At 38.5% G+C, this 21,089-nt stretch overlaps 1 protein-coding gene across 1 annotated transcript in view; it reads right to left on the reverse strand.

Moving 5' to 3' along the window:
• Window positions 1-465: 465 nt before the first annotated feature.
• Window positions 466-21,089, reverse strand: part of sez6l2 (seizure related 6 homolog (mouse)-like 2) — a 55,521-nt gene continuing 34,897 nt past the window's right edge. The window contains exons 6-19 of the mRNA XM_062985086.1: window positions 20,096-20,288; window positions 19,403-19,588; window positions 18,239-18,422; window positions 14,187-14,350; window positions 13,251-13,445; window positions 11,751-11,889; window positions 8,126-8,322; window positions 7,835-8,029; window positions 7,505-7,699; window positions 4,914-5,105; window positions 4,754-4,792; window positions 3,474-3,591; window positions 3,227-3,338; window positions 466-1,198 (exon numbers count right to left, since the gene is read on the reverse strand). Of these exons, the coding sequence (XP_062841156.1) occupies window positions 1,169-1,198; window positions 3,227-3,338; window positions 3,474-3,591; window positions 4,754-4,792; window positions 4,914-5,105; window positions 7,505-7,699; window positions 7,835-8,029; window positions 8,126-8,322; window positions 11,751-11,889; window positions 13,251-13,445; window positions 14,187-14,350; window positions 18,239-18,422; window positions 19,403-19,588; window positions 20,096-20,288 (2,139 nt within the window). The 3' untranslated portion in view covers window positions 466-1,168. The remainder of the gene's footprint in view (window positions 1,199-3,226; window positions 3,339-3,473; window positions 3,592-4,753; window positions 4,793-4,913; window positions 5,106-7,504; window positions 7,700-7,834; window positions 8,030-8,125; window positions 8,323-11,750; window positions 11,890-13,250; window positions 13,446-14,186; window positions 14,351-18,238; window positions 18,423-19,402; window positions 19,589-20,095; window positions 20,289-21,089) is intronic.

Here is a 21,089-nt window from a genome sequence, read left to right on the forward strand (position 1 = left end):
CTGGGGTGTTTCGGAGGGGTGGGGTGGGGGTTCAGGGCTGCTGTGTCAATAAACTTGGACCCCTCTGTTTGCCCCATGATTTTTTTATTTTCAGATCTCATAAGCCTTAAGTCCCAGAGCCCAACATCTGCAAGACGAATAAATGCTTCGGAAGGGGAATGGACCTGCACTATGTAGGTGTTCAGAAGCATTTAAAGCATGAAAACTAAGAAGAACACATCATTGATGGATGTACACTAGGGACATCTGGTGTATCATATGAACAAAAACTTGCAGTTTCATTGAATGTTACAGTTAATACAATTTGTTCAAAACCATAATAGAGCTCCAGAAAATTAAAAACAATGAAAAGGTCAACAAATATATAATTAGTTCTAATTAAAAAGACATTTTAGATGAACCCCTATCAATAATCAATGCAAACGAGATTCATTAAAACTTTCTTTAAGCATAATACAGTGTTTGAAAACTATTCTACTATTTGATAAAGGAACTGTGTTCGGAATACTGCCCTTTCAGTATTTTTTTGGGCCTTAATACAAATACATTATTTTTGTATTCTAAATTAGCCCACTGCTATTGGACAACCTCATGTGCATGAATATCTGTATGTATATGTGTGTGTGTGTGTGTGTGTGAGCAGGCATAAAAGTATTGTGTGTGTTCATATGTTCATGTGTTTGTTGGCGTGTGCTCCTGTCTTTGTAAGATTAACTTGTTCTTGTGAAAAATACAGTCTAATTCATATCCTCTCTCTTTTTAAAACTCTGTCTCTATTTTATAATTGCTGACTCAGCCTCAGCCTTTCACATATTTTCATATCACATAACTTTTTCTGTCCCTTCCTTGCTTTATTTTTTTAAGTCCATAAGGCACCACAACAAATGTAAAACATGTCTGGTAAGTAGAATCCATAAGCTAATACATATTGTTTACTCCTTGAGTCTTTTCTCTGTCATCACACACATATGTACACACACACATGCACACACACACAAAACACACAAACACACACAGAATTACATGAGAGAGACTAAATATAGAGTGAAACAGAAAAAAGGATGCGTTAGCGGATCATGTATGTCCGGTAAAGAGAGATATTATATTATTAATTAATTATTCTTCCTTCCTCACATCCTTGGTTTTGGCTGTTTACTTTTTTGCCCCTTCAGATAGACACCTCATACTCCCTTGTGTCCTACAAAGACACATAACAAACATAATAAAAAAATGTAAGCTTTGGTCATATGGAACCAGCTATACATACAATAATTTTAATGTTCAGTATTTACACTTCTTAGATTAGCACAAAACATTTTATTTGTTACTTCTTTGCAATAAATTGGGCTGGCCGTTGCACACTTGGTGCCCTGGGCAAGAATCACTCAGAAGGCAGATGTAGCCCTAGGCAGAGAGACCAAGTGAAAAATACAGTTTATATTTTAGATTACATATGTAAAATATAAACTGCATTTTGTACAGTAAATCCCTCTATTCTTAAATTTTTCTCACGAAAAAACACGTTCCGGTGACGGTATTTAAAAAATGTGAAGCGCCAAATTTCTGCTTAAGGTCCACCTTGAAAACTGAGACTTTAGGACCAGCGCGCATCCACAATAAGGGAGGTGCGGGAGTTGTAGGTGGTTGGAGCTCACTGATTGGTTGTGGAGGTGCTCACTGTTTGAGGTGATAACACAAAAGCTAAGGAGCTCTCTACATAGGGTGTGTTCAAACACCTAGTGAGATGCCTTGCTGTCTTACTGCCTACATAGGCAGCTGCCTCAGTAGAGAGGATTCTAATAAGTCAATGACTTATTATAAGGCAGGTTATTCGAACGCGCTACTTAGACAGCAATTCCATCGGGTTTTGCTTGCTAAGCTAACAGTTAGCATCTTGCCATTCAAAACCATGGGATGGGGTGGCACAACGCGCTAGCATGTCACTATAACATCTCCGTGTACCGAATACGGTTACATTCACCGACAAGCCCGAACTTGCAAAAAAACACACTTGTGCAAGTTTATACAATATAATATTATCTCTGTGTGTGTGTGTCGCGCTCACTATTCGCGATACTCGGATTTCGGATTTGAATTCCGACAATAAACAGCTTTTATTATGACTGATTAATTCCCCGTACTGATGTGAAGCAGAATGGGTGTATTACAGCCAATAAGAACGGCGCAAAAATGAAAAGAACACATAAAACATATATATAACGGTTCCCAGAGATGCGACTCGGTTCATTTGAAAGAGCCGTTCAATAGAATCGGATCGCTCGCGAACGACCCATTACTAACAGAGAGACGTCCGCACCACCACCCCCACCCCCACCCCCACCCCCGCGGTAATACCGTATTCATTTTATGAAGACGGTATGACGGTACGAAAATCGGCAATATCGACCAACCCTTGTGGGGGTTGCGCCTTGCTCTCTTTTAAGCATGGAGTAGCCATCCTTCTCCGTTACATACAGAGAGGAAAAAAGTTATATAATAACATTTATTTTTAATATTATTTTTATCAATAATAATAATAATATAGACAGCTGGGCAGCCAGCCATGCCGTAATATTATAATTTAAAGAATGTAACAGCATATAAAAAAATTTTCACACTAATGTCTAATTTGAGCCATATGGCCAAAAGTATGTCACTTTTGTAACACTCATAAAAAAATATTGAGTTTCAGTGTTTCAGCTATAGCAGCAGAGCCCTAACCCACATGAACACTTTTGTAATTAATATTCCAGTTAGAAGCCAGGCCTTCCTTTTCAACATCAATAACTAACCTCATAAACGCACAAATTTCTATAGACACACTCCTTAATATTAAGGAAAACCTTCAGAAGGTTATAGAAGAAAAGTGCAATTCTAATTTGAACATGGTTTTACAATGAAATGTCAAACAAGCTTATTGACAGATGTCCACGTACTTTTTTCTATACAGTGTATTTCCCAAATGGAAATAAGTTCATTTACAAGTAATACATACTGTACATGATAAGCCATACAAAAGCCATTTTGTGAGTATCAAGACAATGTCCTTACACTTCTTTGTAATAACTAAACAAGCAAGAACATTTTACAATTTGAAGCAATGTAACAGATCAGTAATCTCATTGCATACATTGATCATTTATCTTTATTGTCCAATCCATAATTTTTTGTATAATAATTGTATTTAATGCGACTTAATCATATTTAAATGGTTTAAAATTCTTACCCCAGCTTCGTACAGAGGGTTGTTAAAATCAGACTCCACTGTAATGGGACTGTAGGAATGAGTATGGGAGAGGGACTTCCAAAACAATGGCTTCCACTGCAATCTACACACACTGAGATAGAAAAAGTAACAGAAAAAATAAAGAAAGAAAAAGGCAAGGGAATATAAAAAGTTGTAATTAATTATTTCCAAAAATGATTGCTACAATAATATGACTTTATTTGTTTTAAAAATAGGTAAGACTTACTTAGTGTAGTACATGTATATTCCCCCAATCAAAAGGATGACCAGAATAATTGGCAGGATGATAGCCAATGCAATGTTCTCACTCAGCATTTGGTGGGAGGCTTCTAATGACTGTGAGACTTAACAGAAACAAAAAAAAAAACACCTGTCTGTTTTAAATGTATTCAAGTTCACAGCCCCAATTATTTATGCAGTTTTTCCACCTTTTCTCCCGATTTAGCATAGCCAATTTGTCTTCCACTGCTGAGGAAGGTTCCCGCATCCCAGGAGGTTATATTTGCCCATAATTCGGTGGATTCGCATGTGAGGCCGGATATCACACACGGAGAGTCACGCACTGATCTCCATGCAACTCAACTTCTGTACAGGCACCTCAGATTGCTAACCAGGGTCCTTACCCAGCATTGAAGACCCCACCCACTTATTAGTCCGATCTTTTCCACCCAGCAGACTAGTGGCCAATTTTGTCTGCTGCAGGCACTGCCAATTGTGCCCGCTAGGGGGTCCCCAGCTGACCGGCAGCAGAACTAAGATTCAAACTCGGGGAGTTCAGAATCCCAGCGCTGTTTTAATTTTAATTAAAATCTTTCTTGATTTGTCATACCACATAATTTTAACAAACATTAACTGGAGGTTGTTTTATAGTCAAGCCTTCTTCAAGACATTAGTCTATTTGCTGTTATCCAATGTCCAAATAATGCAAATGTATACATAAAACAGTGGTCTATAAGGTAAAAGTGTGTAACCTCATTTTAACTGTGCCCCTCAAATTTTGTCCTGTTTTCAAAATACAAATCTCATTTCTAGAAACGTTGGGAAATTTTGTAAAACGTAATCTTATCTTTATGTGACTGACAAAAATACAAAGAAATAATTTTAAATGTTTTGGCTGTCCAGCTAGATTTTATTTATTTGTATTTCGTAAATATAAACACATTTTGAATTTGATGCCTGCAATACACACACAAAAGGTGGGTCATGGGTCCAACCCACATGGGTCTTTACCCAAATGGGTCATTACCTTTGCCAAATTTAAAAAGAGAATTGCCAATCACTTTAAAAAGAACATTTATCAGCACAAGATTGCAATAGATTAATAGATTACTTGGAATACCATGATTATTTCAGCAAGACAATGCCAGGCCTTATTGAGCACACGCTACAACAGTGTGGATTTGTATACACAAAATGTCTTTTGGAAATGGAGTTTGGACATACTAATGTTATGAATTAACCTTAAGGGTAACATTCCAATTAGGATTTATGGTGTGGCTGTATTACCTTCCAGTTTGTGATCTTCCAGCAGTTCCTCATAGGCCACTATACAAATATAATATGATATGATATAATATAATATAATACAATATAATATAATATAACAGAATAGTGTATTTAGTCAGAATGCTACTTTGTTTGTGTGTTTGTGTGTATCTTCTCATACCTTTGCAGAAAGGTGGTGGGCTGTTCCACTGAGAGGGGTGTCCTGGGACACAGTTAATGGTGACCTCTCCAATCAGCTCATATCCTTCATAACAGAAAAAGCGCAGAGACTCCCCTGCTTGGTAACTGTGTTTGTACAAAGTCTGGTAACCATTGTCGGGCACACCAGGATTTGGGCATGGATCATACTTCACTGTATGTGTGAAAGATGGTAAATAGACAAAAAAGAGATGTCATAATTCTTAATGTACATAATAACATCCACATTAAGGCAATGAGCTGCAGCGAAAGCTTTAATGTGAGCATATGCTAGTAGCACAACAAAACCATTAGATTTACAGTGCTATGAAAAAGTATTTTTCCCTCACCTGATTTCTTCTGTTTTTGCTTATTTGTCACATTTAAATGTTTCAGAAATTCCAACTAATGTTATTACAAGCTTAAACATAAGTAAACACAAAATGTAGCTTTTAAAAGATACTTCCATTTACTTTATGCAAAACCAATATCACCCATGTGAAAAATAAAATGCCCCCAAAACCTTATAACTGATTGTGCCACCTTTGGCAGTAACAGCTACAATCAAAAGTTTGTGATAGCTTGCAATGAGGAAATTTGGCCCACTCTTCTTTGCAGAATTGTTTAAATGATGTTACACTGGAGAGTTGTTGAGCATGAACTGCCAGTTAAAGTCTTGCCACAGTATCTTAATGGGATTTAAATCAGGAATAAAGTGACATGCCTACTCCAAAACCTAAATTTTGTTTCTTTTGAGCTATACAGAACTGAACTTGCTTGTGTGCATTGGATCATAGTCCTGCTGCTTAATCCAACTGCAGGTCACAAAATAATGTCTTAAACTAATCTCTTTTTCTAATAGAGAGAACAATTTATTGTTTCATCAGTTATGACAAGTTGTCCAGGTCCTGTAGAAACAAAGCAGCACCAGACCATCACACTACTATCTCTAGGTATGATGTTCTACTTAGCCTTATGCCAGATGTAACGGAACCCAGAAAAGTTCCACCTTTGACTCATCAGTACACAAAATATTATCTCAGAAGTCTTGGGGGCCATCTAGATGTTCTTTGACAAATGGGAGATGAGCCTTTATGTTCTATTTGGTCAGCAGTGATTTACACCTTGCAACTCTCCTATGGATGCCATTTATGCCCAGTGTCTTTCTTAATGTAGAATTGTGTACACTAACCCAAACTGAGGCAAGTGAGGCCTGCAGGTCTTCAAATATTGTCTAGGTTCTTTTAGGACCTCCTGAATAAGTCGTTATTGCGTTATTGAGGATATTTTGGTAGTCCGGCCATTTCACCACTGTTTCAGAGGTTCTCCATTTGTGGATAATGGCTTAAAAAGATTTAAAGATTTTAAAGACTTCAATATTCCTCATCTGTATTCAAATCTCTTCAGAATGTGGCATCATGTGCTGCTTTTTGAGACCTTCTAGACTGCTTTACTTGCAAGACAGGTTCTATTTAAGCGATGTATGTATTTAACAGGTCTGGCAGCAATCATGACTAGGTGTGATTTGTGGAATTGAACCCAGTTGAATTTTTGTTAATTTGTTGACTGTGTAGCTACGGGGCAATTACTTTTTCACATAAGACCAATTAGGGATGAACAGCATTTTCCTCTAATGAATAAATTCATTTTAAAAAAGCATTTTGTGTTTACTTGGGTTATCTGTTCTAATATTAAAAGCAGTTGATGATTGGAAAATCTAAGTGTGACAAGTATGCAAACACAGAAGAAACACTAATGGAACAAATAATTTTTAAAGCACTGTATTTGGAATGTCTTAACTTAAGATTGTTTTACTAAGTTTTCTTAAATACATTATTAATAATCGGTACCAAAATACACAATATGCACTATGATTTCAATCCTTGCAGTCAGTGGTAGCTGGGATTGTGTTGCAATTAAAATCTATTTTAGTGTCTTTGTGTGTCAATAAAGTTTAAGAGTAGGATGCAAAGGCAAAGAAATTTAACTTAAACTATTATCATTCCTAAGGATGCAGAGCTGAAAGCATAAGAGCTAAAGGAGAGATCAGGTTTGCAAAAAATTCTAATGGTCCCAAAGCCATAAAATATGGAAACCAATTCATAACATTAATAAATGTTTATTTATGTAATAAACTACCTGCCATAGTCATCAGCTGAACCAGTTTACATCATATTCACCAGGACAAGAAGTGTTCCAAAAACTGCTATATAAGAACTTTTCTTAAAAACTGAAAAAGGTAAAGGTCCTGAAAATAACAAAAATTTCAAAACATAACTAATAACACGTATATAAACTTATTGACCTAAGACTGTCCTCTTTATATTATGTAGTAACTAGAAATGTTGCCAATTTCTATTTAACCAATAACAGCTGTTGAAAATGAATTTAAGTGACCATTTTAACCAACAGCATCAATTGAACAATGATTTCTTTGATTGGTTAAATAGTTAATCACTGACATCCCTAGTAGTGACACTGGACACATATGCATAGTCTCAGTATTAATTAAAACTCAAAAGCAAAGGGTGGAGTTTACAAATAAAAATACAAAAAAACATAATGTCAACTTACAGACACATTTGGGGCAACGGTCACTCCATTTTGGCAGACCAGTGTCTCTGCCATGGCAAGAGATCTGACTCGGGCCCTCTAGCTGATAACCTTGATTGCAGGTAAAGCGCACCACTGTCCCAACTGCAAAACTTAACTCTGGGTGCACTGAGCGTGCTCCATTCACCACCTCCCCTGGGTCAGGACACTGCTGGACTGTAAGGCAGGAAAAAGGCAGGAATAAAAACCACTCATAATGAATAGACACAGTCACAAAACAGTAGACCAGACCAGTGGTCTTTGTTCTTGCACCTATTTATCCATGTACCATCTGAATTGGAACTTACTTACTTTTTACACAGGTTGGAGGACTGTTGCTCCATGACAAATCCCACTGGCAGGTAATGATGTCAGAGCCCACAATATCATAACCAGGTTGGCACTGATAGGTTAACACACTGCCCCTCACAAGTGAGACGTGGGAGGAGCTACTTAATCCAAATTCAATTGGTGGGAGGACTGGGCATGTGTCATTAGGCTCCACCTCTGGATAAAATAAAGTGCAGCAGCATCAAAATCAGCTACTTAAACAAAATGTCAGAAATGTTAAAAAATCTGGCACAAACACATTTATAATCATACCTCGATAATGAATCAGGAAGCCTTGGCTTAGGATGAAGGTGGAATCATCAGTGTCACTTTGAAACTGAATAGTGACCTCTGCACCGCTAGACACAACCCGGAACCTCTCGCGTGATCCCAAGTACTGACCAATAACATGGGACATTAGGTCATGTCCATCAAAAATGGTAAGAATGTCATTATGTCGGATGTTTAAACTGTAGAACAAAATAAAAATAATTCATAACAGTTTATAAAATCATGCACTTTTTGTGCTCTTACTGCAATTAAACCTTTTCCTGGGTCGAATAAAAGCAATGACGATATAAACATACATAAATATGAAAGTTATTTCATATTTCATTGTTTTGGTCTTGCTTGTTTGTATTTTAATAAGTTCAATATGTTCATAATGTCAGCTCATTTGTGTTCTGCCACTTCAGCTGGCATCTTGTTACTTACAGATTCTTGTTTTATTGCATTTTAAACAATGTCCCAACTTTTCCAAAAAAAAGTTTGTAATTTATCCTAAAATATTTTGGCATGAATTCGAAACATACTGTGTAAGTAGATTGTAAGGTACTTGGAAAACTTAAGGTTACATATGTATTCGACGTGCACCTTTCTTATTTATTAGGTCCTGCAGGAAAGATAATATGACCTTCATGTAACAATGAATGGAGGGTTTGTGTTTATCTGCGCACCACTGCTCAAAAACACGCCACTTAAGGGTATCCATATAAGAATCTAGAATTTTGGATAATTTCAAGTTCAATGGCAGCTCATACTCAAATAGAACCACTTACGTGCCACACCCATAGATCTAAGTGCTCTGAATTGGAATGGTAAAGTAGGTGTGTATGCAGTGGGAGAGGCCAAGATAAAGAAGCTGTAAAATCTCTGATAGCCAGTGTTTCCTTAGCCATGGGGAGTGGGGGGTGCGCTATTAGCTTTACTAACAGACCATTCTTTCTTATTCTGGCTAGAGCTGGTGGATCAGTGCTATAGGGGGGAACACATAAAGGAGAGTGCATAGCCATTTGTGGGCTAGTGCATCTATTCCCAGTGGTGCACTTCATTCTTGCAAAGAGAGGAACAGCAGACACTTTGCTGTTTCCATTTCCTGTAAAAGGAATTTTTGCCCCCTAACAATAAGTCTGCTCCTCAGTTCAACACTTTCTGGACATATGTGTCTCTCAGAGAAATGAAATGGGCACTGCCTCATATCAGTTTGCGTGCCAATATATGCAAGGGACAGACCACATGCCGGTTCTTCAAAAATAGTAGGAAATACCCTAATGTTAGACAAACTGCTTGCCTTTCCAAACAGTTTATATGTAGGGGACACAAACGGCGGCACCATGTGCCAAGCTGGAGGCCAGATGTGCATAGGTGGGTCAAGGGTAAGCCTTAAAGTCTTTATGAGTTTTCTTGGGTAGGTACAGCTGTAGGGCTTCGCTTTTTTCTCCCTACACCTTTACTGCATTAGTGTTACAGCAGAGCAGAAGTTGCTACCTGGGACTACAGGTGCACTCAAAATGGTCTCTTTCTTGCTGTCAGACAAATCAACCAGGTTAAGTCACTGCCCTCTTTCCTGGTTCACCTTGGTGGCCATAGCTTTTCCCGCGGTATGTACATCACAGTGGCGATTTCTCTAAGACTGCAAGGGAAGCTCAGCTTCCCCTAAAATGTCAAAAATTAAATGGTCAAATATGTACAGTTGTGTTAACATTTCATTGACTACAAATGCATTAGAACACGTTCATCTCGAAGACAAGTTCATTCAGAATCAGCTACTTATCACAAATCGACTGACTCGATTTTGTAAACTTCCGTAGCGTCAATGCATTTGCCCACAGAAGCTGAGCGTCTATTCACTTCAATGGGACTGCATGGAAGAGTTTTTTTCATTGCTTCGAAACTCGCCGGGCATTGGATAAATGCCACGATTTTGTCCCGCCCCCGGATGCTGAGCGTCTCTGGGGGTGAATGGAGCTGTGGGCGGGTCTGGACGCTGAGCTTCTGCAAGATGATTGGAGGATCAGTCGAAAGGCTGAATCCCGTTTTGATTGACAGCTATTTTTATCTCTACACCCTCACTTAATCACTGGGAGCTTCAGTCCCATCGCGGATTTTGCGAGTGAAGTCGAAAGACAAACTGCAACCCATTTCAGGCCATTTTCTTGAAAAGGAATGGAGGGCAGAATTTATGTATAAATAAATTGACAAATTTTATGATGTAAGCCGACAATGAGCTTCCCCTCTTTGAAAGACCAGCAGCCGCCACTGGTACATCACATTTTTGTAGAGAAAGTAAAATATCTGTACATACATCTCCTTCATTGTCCTTGAACCGGTGTGGTTGACATCTTACTATACTTAACTATGACATCTTACGACTCTCTTAGCATAGAGATGGCTTTTAGAGCCCCTAATATAGGCTTTTATAGCCTTTCTGTCATGCTAGACTAGCAACAGTCAAGCATGGGGGCATACGGAGAGGGCCTACCCTCTCCATTCCTTCCAATATAAGATTTGGCCCCACTGTAAAAAGCTTGTCCTTCCATGTTACAGCTACCTTCTCTAAATGTTCAGGAAAAATGAACAGAAAGTTTCTAGACGTTTGTTTTGCCTTTTTTCCCTCATATAGAGATTTCACAGTCTCTGCTACTACAGTGGGCCATGTTCCTGGGTTCGAATCCCAGGTGGGGCGGTCCGGGTCCTTTCTGTGTGGAGTTTGCATGTTCTCCCCGTGTCTGCGTGGGTTTACTCCGGGTGCTCCGGTTTCCTCCCACAGTCCAAAGACATGCAAGTGAGGTGAATTGAAGATATTAATTGTCCATGACTGTGTTTGAAATAACCTTGTGAACTGATAAACCTTGTGTAATGAATAACTACCGTTCCTGTCATGAATGTAACCAAAGTGTAAAAACATGACGTTAAAATCCTAATAAACAAACAAACAAACAAACAGTGGGCCATGTATGGCAGCATGTATGGTGTATGTCTCTACTCGAAATCTTTTGTCCTGCAATTACCCAAGCCAGCTGCGTTCACCTCTCCTTTGTGTATAGCTGTAGCCATTTACCTAGTACACTAAATGTCAGGTTACACCAAATAATTGTGCCTCAGAACAAAATAAACAGCTTGTTGGCTGGATAATTGGTGTGCACATGTGATAATTGGCAAATATGAACAGCAGTTAATGTGGTCTCTAACTGTGTGGCAAACTTTGCAAATCCAGTTCTTGTTCGGGAACAACCCGGCTCATTTGGTTATTACCTAGACTAAGGTGAACACCTGAGGTAATTTACCCTCACCTTTCGATTAGTCAGCACTCGTTGACCAAGATTTTTACTCTATCTGTGGGCAGCAAAGCTAAGAGAATCTGCCCGAAGGAAGAAAAACAGAAGACAGGACACACTAATGTCATGACTGCCAGACAGCCAGTGGGCTGGTGTAGTGGTATGAAGTTTTCTGGAGCATACATAAGAGGTTGTATACCATATTCTTGCTCTCATATTGACAAGTTGAGTACATAGTTGTTTATTCAAACAAGCTGGTAAAATATTCGAAGCTTAATGATTGGTCAAAAAATGAAAAATCTGCAATTTGCAAATGGCATTACAGAGCTTTACACACTTACATCTGCACATCAAGCTCGATGCGCTTGTCCTCACTGACACGGATCTGCCACACACAATCCTGCCCCTTGGAATAGCTTTGTGGCCAATCAGGTGACAGCACGGTTCCAGATGCATCTGTTAGCTCACCTCCACAAAGAGCTATACATGAAACAAAGCATATGTAAAGGAATAAACATGTGGAAGGTGGTAGAATCAGCAATGAAACAACAATTAATGAAGGACACTTTTTGTAGTTTTTACTAATGCTACAACTTATTACAGCTTAGTCTCAATGTTTTATAAAGCCCCACATCTGTGCCTAGGTAAGTGTTGCCATGCAATGAATTGTTACCGTACATCAGTAGCAAACTATGACTCTTAAATCTTGACCCTTTAACCCAACTCCCACAGTATCATCAACATATACATTCTTGGTAAACAAGGTACCATTTGAATGCTTAGAATGCCTACCTTTTTCAGCAATTTTAGCTTATTATATTTATGTTACTTTAAAAACAAAAACGGCATTTTAATGGATTATAATATAATTTGTAATATTACTGGGCTTTATTTGTATCAGTATTGTAAATTTTTATAACTAACAAATCACAATCACATTTAAACTATCTATTTTGTTTCTAACCAATGAGCATCAGAAAACCCAAATTTATATTTGTGCATTGATCCATTAAGAATATTAAGAAACAAAAATGAAGATGATTGTTCATTTTAAAATTCAGAGGAATATGAAGATAACAGGCCGAGTGGCTCTGGAGACAGCTAATAATGCAGCTGGTAGAGCAGGCAGATGTTGTCAGTTCTTTCATTTAACCATTCACATCTTTTTCAGTGTTCTGCCGGCATCCAATTTAAAATCTATTATTTTTTTTTTTTTAAACAAACGTCAGTGAAAACATTCAAAATCTTTTCATCGTACATTTGTCAGGTAAACAAAGCTTTAAAATGACATATCACATTCTTGTTTTTACAGCATTCACTAAATGTCCCAAATTTTTCATGACTTTACTATGGAAAGCTATACAAATACTTTTTGACATGTTTTTATTTAAATCTAGCATCTTTACTCTCTTACTACAAAGACATGCTGTTGTAGCAAGTGAATAATTTGGCTTGCCATTGTACAGTATATGGCCTATAAGCACATTCTTTAACAAGTATGGTATAAAGAAACTACAGAGGCCAGCACAGAGCCCTGATTTCAACCTCATTAAACCTCTGGGCTAAATGGAAACATGGATTTGTGAGTCAGGCCTACAACAGTATTCAAACACACCAATGTTCTTTTGAAATAATTGTTACAAATTTTACAGACACAGACAGTAAAGTGGTGCTAAACTCCATATTCATGCTAAACGTTCATGCTTTTGGAATGAGATGTCCAACAAGATTGTGATAATATGTCCACATACTTTTCGCCATATAGTCTATCCTGGTATGCCAATTGCTAATAAAGTTAGATTAGTTAAATTGTGTAGCTTAAAAAATGTTTTGAGTCATACCTCTGCATACAGGCTCACTCTCATTCCAGTGAGGATCACTGGGGTCAACACACTCCATGACCCCTGAGCCCTGCTCCATGACGAAACCAGGAGAGCAGGAGAAGGTTACAGTTGTACCAATAGGGAAGGTGATGTCACTGCTACTGAAGTTTCCATGAGGGACATAGGGTTCATAACAATGCTCACCATCAAAAGCTGTATGGTAGTGGAGGAGCAACAATCATAAATGCACATGATCTTTACATTACATTTCACCTTTAAAATAGTAAATTTCAGTCTTATCCTTTAGTAGGGGTACTAACAAGATTAGGAAAAGTGTACACTCTAGGAAATAAAAGTAATGAAATATATTTGTATGTGTGATGTACTGTACCTTAAAGTCTCAAAAGGTACACAATAAATTGTTGTATTTCAAACAACATACTGTATGTACTTTCATTGTGCAAAATATACATATTAATTTAAGTCAAGACCCACCTTTCAGGGGACCACCCAAGCTACAAGCTACACTTCAGTATTTCCAATAAAAAAATTGTTTGCAATTTTTCTTCCAATGTAGTCATTCCCCATTCCCCACTGCAATTCTTCTGCAAGCACGACCACTTTTTTTTTACCAGACAACACTGGCTTATTACAGAGGGACCTAACATGTAGGGATCATCATATTATGCTTTCTATATTTCTCCACCACACGTTTTGAGATAAATATCTGTCACAGCAGCATTCGGTTCTCCCTTCCAAACACATAGCCTCTCCCCCCATTCCCCAAAATGCCAAACCAGGCCAGTGACAATGCTGCAGTGGAGTCCTAAACTGCTGAGTCTCTGTAATGGCTAACTACGGTGCCTGTACTTGGTGTTTTATGAAATGCTAATTATTTCTAAGGTGAAAATGACATTTTAAACAGATGTTGTCAAGACATGATCTCCTTCTCACCCTCGTAACGAAGTGCCATGAGCAGAGGAATGGAGGAAGAGTCTGCTGTTAGCTCCAAATAGAGTGATGATCCCTCACTCACAATTCCACGCTCTGGAACATCATCCAGATCGGAATGAAAGAGGAGAGGGGCGTTGGAGTTGTTCCCACTACGGACAATTAATCTAAAAAATCAGACAGGAAGAAAGACATGTCTGTTTCAGTCACATACTTGATGTTATGTACCCAAAAAAGAGCAAAGGAAATACCATAAGGGGAACTTATTTTAGTGGATGATATTGGTTTTGTAATAAAAAAAAAATCCATTATGACACTGGTATATGTATGACAATAAATGTATGATATATGTAAATAAGGTTCTGTGTCACTTAAGACTGACTAATGTCCTCAGCAGGCTTCTACAGCTTTAAAAGGGCTTGGATAGGTATGAAATGAAGTTTTTAGTGCAGTAAAAAAAGTAGTACACTCTATATGCTACCACTAGGAGAAATTATGCATATATCAGCCAAATCAAATGATACTGACACAATCAGTAAGATTGAAGATTGTGTAAATGACATAAAAAACTGGATGTCGTGTTACTTTCTTTTACTTAATTCAGATAAAACAGAGATTTAACTTGTTGGATCTAAAGCTGCAAAAGACAAATTGTCTAACCTGTTGCTAAACCTAAACACTTTCTTTGTTACTCCCAGCTCAGATGTAAAAAACTTGGGTGTCACAATAGATTCCGATCTTTCCTTTGAGGCACATGTTAATAATATTACTAGAGTTGCTTTCTTTCATTTATGTAATATCTTTCAAATAAGAAATATACTATCTGTTATTGATGCTGAAAAATTGATCCATGCATTTATAACTTCTCGGTTAGATTATTGTAATGCTCGTCTAACTGGATGCTCTGGTAGATCCATAAACAAAATCCAGTTGGTTTAAAATGCAGCAGCTCGAGTGCTAACTAGAACTAGAAAGTTTGATCATATTACTCCTGTTCTATCATTGTTACACTGGCTGCCAGTTAAATTCTGCATTGATTACAAAATACTTTTACTAACTTATAAAGCGCTACATGGTCTGGCTCCACAGTATCTGAGTGAACTTATTGATCACTACAACCCAGCACGTCCACTTCGCTCACAAGATGCTGGGTTACTTATAGTTTCTAGAATTAAAAAGATCACAGCTGGTGGGAGAGCATTTTCTTACAAAGCTCCACAACTTTGGAATAATCTTCCTGCCTCCATTCAGGATTCGGACACAGTCTCAATGTTTAAGTCTACACTGAAAACATATTTATTTACTCAGGCTTTTGAATAGTTTTTTCCAGACTAGGGGTGTGTGACTCCAGTCCTGGAGATCTGGGGTCTGGGTGGTCTGGTGCTTGCATGTTTTGTCAGATTTGCTGGGGCTGTGTGTTGGCTTCTGGCTGCGTCCAGCTTCTGGACTCTGGGCTGAGCTGTCCACTTCCACGAATATAGACAAAGGCGCAGAGCTTAGGGGTTCTTGGCCATAGAAACTTGTGGTGATCAGGGATGTTGGGTTGCTGTCGTTCTGCCTCTCTTGTCCGATCACTCAGGTTTGATGACGGTGGGGGAGGTGGGCGCTGATGTCCTGTGAAAGCCTTCATGACCTTGTTACCTGCTCGCTCTCCCTTTTAGTTATGCTGTAATAATTAGGGGTGCCTAAAAAGTAGTCTAAAGATACTCTCTGTAAAACTGATATTTTACTTAATTCACATTTTACATTTTTAACTACATTTTCTGTTGTTTTACCCCGAGGTGTTTCTGAGGGAAACCTGTTTACCCACCTGAGGTTTAGGAATGAAGTCGAGACTGCCGTGCCAACAATGCTGCTCCTGCCAGATGTGATGGGAACCTGGCGTGTTTTTACCAAGAATGTCAAGCGCTCACTATAGAGTTTATCACAGACTGAACTGAATAATAACTCCAATTATTTTTGCTAGTTATAACTTTTAGTTCATTTAAATTTGTGTGTGTATGATATTGTGTAAATCCTATTTATTCAAATTATTCTCCAGGCCACTCAAGAAGGATGGGTCCCTGCTGAGTCTGGTTCCTCTCAAGGTTTCTTCCTGTAATTTTAAGGGAGTTTTTCCTTGCCACTGTAACCCTCGGCTTGCTCAACAGGGGTTTTGGTCTGTTGATCCTGGATTCTGTAAAGTTGCTTTGAGACAATGTCTATTGTAAAAAGTGCTATATAAATAAAGTTGACTTGACTTGACTAGTACAAAAAAGTGTCTAAATTAACCACCCACCTCAACAGTGACTGGCCTATAAAGATACATAAGTGGGTGTGGATAGAGCTTGACTATGCAATGATTTAAAATCATGAACGGGTGTATTTGAGGCTGCAAGTCATGCATACTGTTGTAATAATAAGGGTGACAAACTAGCTTGTTGGTTATACCATTCTAAAATGTCCATTAATGTGGAGTTGCCTCCCCTATCTCTTCACAGCTACATCAGTCTCCACTTATGTGAAAAAGTTTCCACTAGATTTTGAAATGTGTGTCCATGGAAAATTGTAATCAATTCAAAGATGTTAAGCACTGGTGTTGGATTAAAAGGCTTGCCTTGCAATAATCATAATAGTTCATTTTAAAGGTGTTTAGTGAGATTGAGGCCATGGCTTTGTGCAGGCCTCTGGATTTTATTCACACTATGAACCATGATTTTACAGCCATTTTTGTGCACAGGCACAGGCACATTGGAAAATTTGGTAGCATATAAAATATTTTACATAACTGACTTCACTTCATCTATAAGCAATAGGTGTAGTTAAAACACTTGTGTCCTGCCTCCTCTGTCCTGCCAGTGTCACAGAACACTCAGAAGTTTCACCAATTCACCTCACAAGTAAACTGCATCCTCTAGTACTTACAGGGGCGTAACTACCGGGGGTGCAGGGGGGGCAGGTGCACTGGGGCCCATGGTGTGGGGGGGCCCCTCCATGACATGAACTCACCCCTCACTGCACTCATTGGCTGCACTCGCCAGGTCGTTATTATTATATTACAATATTGTAGCGGCGTTATGTGAGTGACATTCAGCTCAGCCAATCAAAATGCAGCACCCGGTTTATACATGTGCGTTCGGACGTTCTGCAGCTAGTTTTGTATTATGACCCTCTATAGCAAGTGGCTAATGCTAGCGGTAAAGTGCGGCGATAACGAAAGTAAAAACACGACAATAAAGTAAAATATTAAAATAACTGAAAGACAATGAAATATCAGAATACATGTAATAAAAATATACAGTGAGTGCACAGCCATGGATTTGGGGAATCTGTGTAACCTGCTTAAGGGGGCTCCAAATTTTTTTTTGCACTGGGGCCCATGAGCTCCTAGTTACGCCACTGCTTACTTACCATGCTGAACTTTTTTCACTATCCATATTATTTAACACTCAAGTTTTAATACAAACTTTACACAGTTTGCACAAGGGTGTGTGGGAGAGGGTTGAGGCAAGAGTTCAAAGTCCCAAGCAGCAAGTCAGTGATGACCAGATGGCTGCACAGGAAGCTCATAAAATATTACCCTCACAGGCAGAAAGACTACCCAGCTGCCAGTTTCTGATGGCACCAGTCTGCTTCCTATGTGTGCTGAAGACGTCGCTTTTCTTCATATGTTTGCTGAGGACGTTGCTCTACTTAATGTGCCCATGAGGATGTCGCTCCTCTTCTTGTGTCGACTGAGCACATTACTTCACTTCCTGTGTCCACTAAGGATGTCGCTCCTCTTTCTGTGTCCACTGAAGACATCACTTCACCTCCTGTGTCTGCTGAGAACATTGCCCCGTGTCATGTGCATGCTGTGGACGTCACTTCACCTCCTGTGCCCACTGAGAGCTTTTCTTTGCTTTCTAATTTTTTATTAGTATAGCACCAGTAAGATTTTTATGGGCATAAAAATTCTTGAAAGCCTCATACAGTATAACACTTGAAGCCATTACTTATTAACTTTGAGTCCCAAGAACACTAAGAATTAAAGTATTAATTCTTAGTTTCCATATGAGATTAAAAAAATGACTTACTTATCGTTGTCTTCATCCAAAGCCATTCTTTCAAAGTGGAGATGTAGTCTGTGGCCCTCTTTTGCCTCAAGCAGCCAGTGACAGCTTAAATTGCTTCCACTGCTTAGATTACTGCTGGAGGGAACAGTGGGAGATAGGATGGAGCCCACAGTAGCATTTCGGATCCATCCACCACAGGAGACGGCTTACACAATACACACACAGGAATACACTTTTAAGTTGTGTATTACGCCAACAGTTTAACAGGCCAAGTAAGTCTTTTTACCCATAAATCCAAGTTAAGTTCAAAGTATATTTGTTGCCTCTCAAGTTAAGTAAAAGTCAAATACTTAATGGGATCTCAGATAGCCTTTTCGGGCAAAATAATTATTGGTCTTAAACTGGCTCTGTTCTGGCTTTTTAGAACCTTGGTGCATTTTAAAAAACTGGTTTATTGTAACTAAGGATGCATCGCCAATGGAAGGTGTAGCAAACACACAACGAAAGAGAACAGTAGCAACAAGTGCATAGATTACCTTCGAGCATTTGTGCTGTTGTTACAAATGTTGTTTTAATCACTGAATGTTAACACTGAACATTCAAGCTGAACTTGATTCTTGAACTGAACATTCAAACCATGTTTGTCATTGCTGTTTGCCATTAAGTAGAGACACTATGTCACATTGTGTGCAGACTGACAAACTATCAAAGGTTTTAAGTGTAATGGGGTTTAAATATCTTTGGTAGCCTTTTAAATTATAATGTAATGCCATTTGATGTTCATGTTGGCCATGGAAGTTCTGCCGTGTGCATTTCCATCTAGTGTTTTCAAGGATATGCCATATACCAACCCTGTGATTGCAGAAAGATATATGATAAAATTTAGAATTTATATTATTATTGTTGTTGTTGTTTCGTTGATATTATTATTAATGTCAAAAACTTTCGCAAAATTTAATATTTTTTACACTCTTTTTCCTGGCACCCAGTGTTTCCTGGTTGAACCAGACCCACTGCGACCCTGACCAGCATCAAGTGGTTAATATATATATATATATATATATATATATATATTTTTTTTTTTTTTTTTTTTTTCCCCTTTTTTTTTTTCTACTTCAAGCTGAGCCTCAAGCTGTAGATAATAAAATCTAACAAATTAAATAAACTGAATAAATCATTTCTCACCTACACACTGAGGCTCAGGTGTGCTCCAGTGGGGTCTGGTAGAATTCACACAGGTGGCAACATCATGACCTCTGACCTGAAAGTTAGGGTCACAGTGGAAGTGAGCCTGACCACCAGGGTGAATGTCAGTCACCGTCACTCCCCCGCCTTCAGGGGAGAGAGGAAATGGACAGGACAGGAGGAATGCTAAGGAGAAAACAAACAAACAGTAAACAAATAATCTAAATTTCATCTACATTTCTTTAAAAATATACACTTAGGGTTGATTACTAAATACTCATGTATTCAGTAATGGTTTTAATAAAAATTCATAAAATACTAACATACTCAAAATACATTTGGAATATATTTTAAAAAGAATGGTTAGGGGCACTTAAATGGTGCAACAGTAAATAACGCTAGCTCACTACCACTGAAGTCCAGGGCTCAAATTCCTAGTGGTGCTATCGCCCGGTCGGACCTTGCAATGAATTGGCATCCTGTCTGGGGAATTACTGCTTTTGGCTCAGTGACTGTGGGGAAGTGGACCCTGACCATGATTAAGCGGTGGTTAAAAACATACATACAACTAAATACATAAACTTATTTTTGTATTTTTAAGTTCCTTGCTTGTTTTTATTTGGATGTTAACCGTAATTAACCCTAGTTAATACACAATATTAAACAATGTATTCCACTTTTTATTATCTTTACCTTGGTAGCGAAGGTTGAAAATCCCATGATCTGTCTGCTTCAGGCTCCGGTAGTGAATCTGGACCTGATTGGTTGAACTGCGAATGACCTGACCTTCGCTGATCATTGTCTCATTGGCTAAGAGTTCAGGCTCCGGGCCTCCTAGTCCCAAAATGGTGAGAGTCTCCTCCTTGAATAAGTTTACCTTTCTTACCTAAGACACAGCAGTAAGTCAGTAGAAAAGATGACATTTGCCAACATCAAGGTCTTCAAATCAAACTGAATTTTCATCATAAAAGCAAGTTGTGTTCATTTATTTTAGCAGCATTCTTCTAAGCTTGTAACTGACAGTATATATATATATATATACATATACAGTGCCATCCATCAGAAAGTATTCACACCCCTTCACTTTTTCCACATTTTGTTACGTTACAGACATATTTGAAAACCGATTTGAGTATAGTTTTCTTTTTAAAAAATCTACATGAAATAGCCCATAATGACAAAGTGAAAACATGTTTTCAGACATTTTTTAAACATAATAGGTACATAAGTATTCACACCCATGGCTTAATATTTTGTTGAAGCAACTTTGGCAGCAATCACAGCCTCAAGTCTTCTTGGGTATGTCTGCACAAGCTTGGCACACCTGTTTTTGGGCATTTTCTCCCATTCTTCTCTGCAGATCCTCTCAAGCTCAGTCAGGTTGGATGGGCCGCATCTGTAGACAGCCATTTTTAGGTCTTTCCAGAGATGTTCAATTGGATTCAAGTCCGGGCTCTGGCTGGACCACTCAAGGACATTCACAGACTGCTCCTAAAGCCACTCCTTTGTTATCTTGGCTGTGTGCTTTGGGTCATTGTCGTGTTGGAAGATGAATCATTGCCCTAGTCTGAGTTCCAGAGCACTCTGGAGCAGGTTTTCTTGAGGAATCTCTCTATATTTGGCTGCTGTCATCTTACCCTCTATGCGGACTAGTCGCCCAGTTCCTGCCACAGAAAAACATCCCCAC

Source organism: Trichomycterus rosablanca, chromosome 22, assembly GCF_030014385.1.
Source record: "Trichomycterus rosablanca isolate fTriRos1 chromosome 22, fTriRos1.hap1, whole genome shotgun sequence".
NCBI classification, from domain to species: Eukaryota; Metazoa; Chordata; class Actinopteri; order Siluriformes; family Trichomycteridae; genus Trichomycterus; species Trichomycterus rosablanca.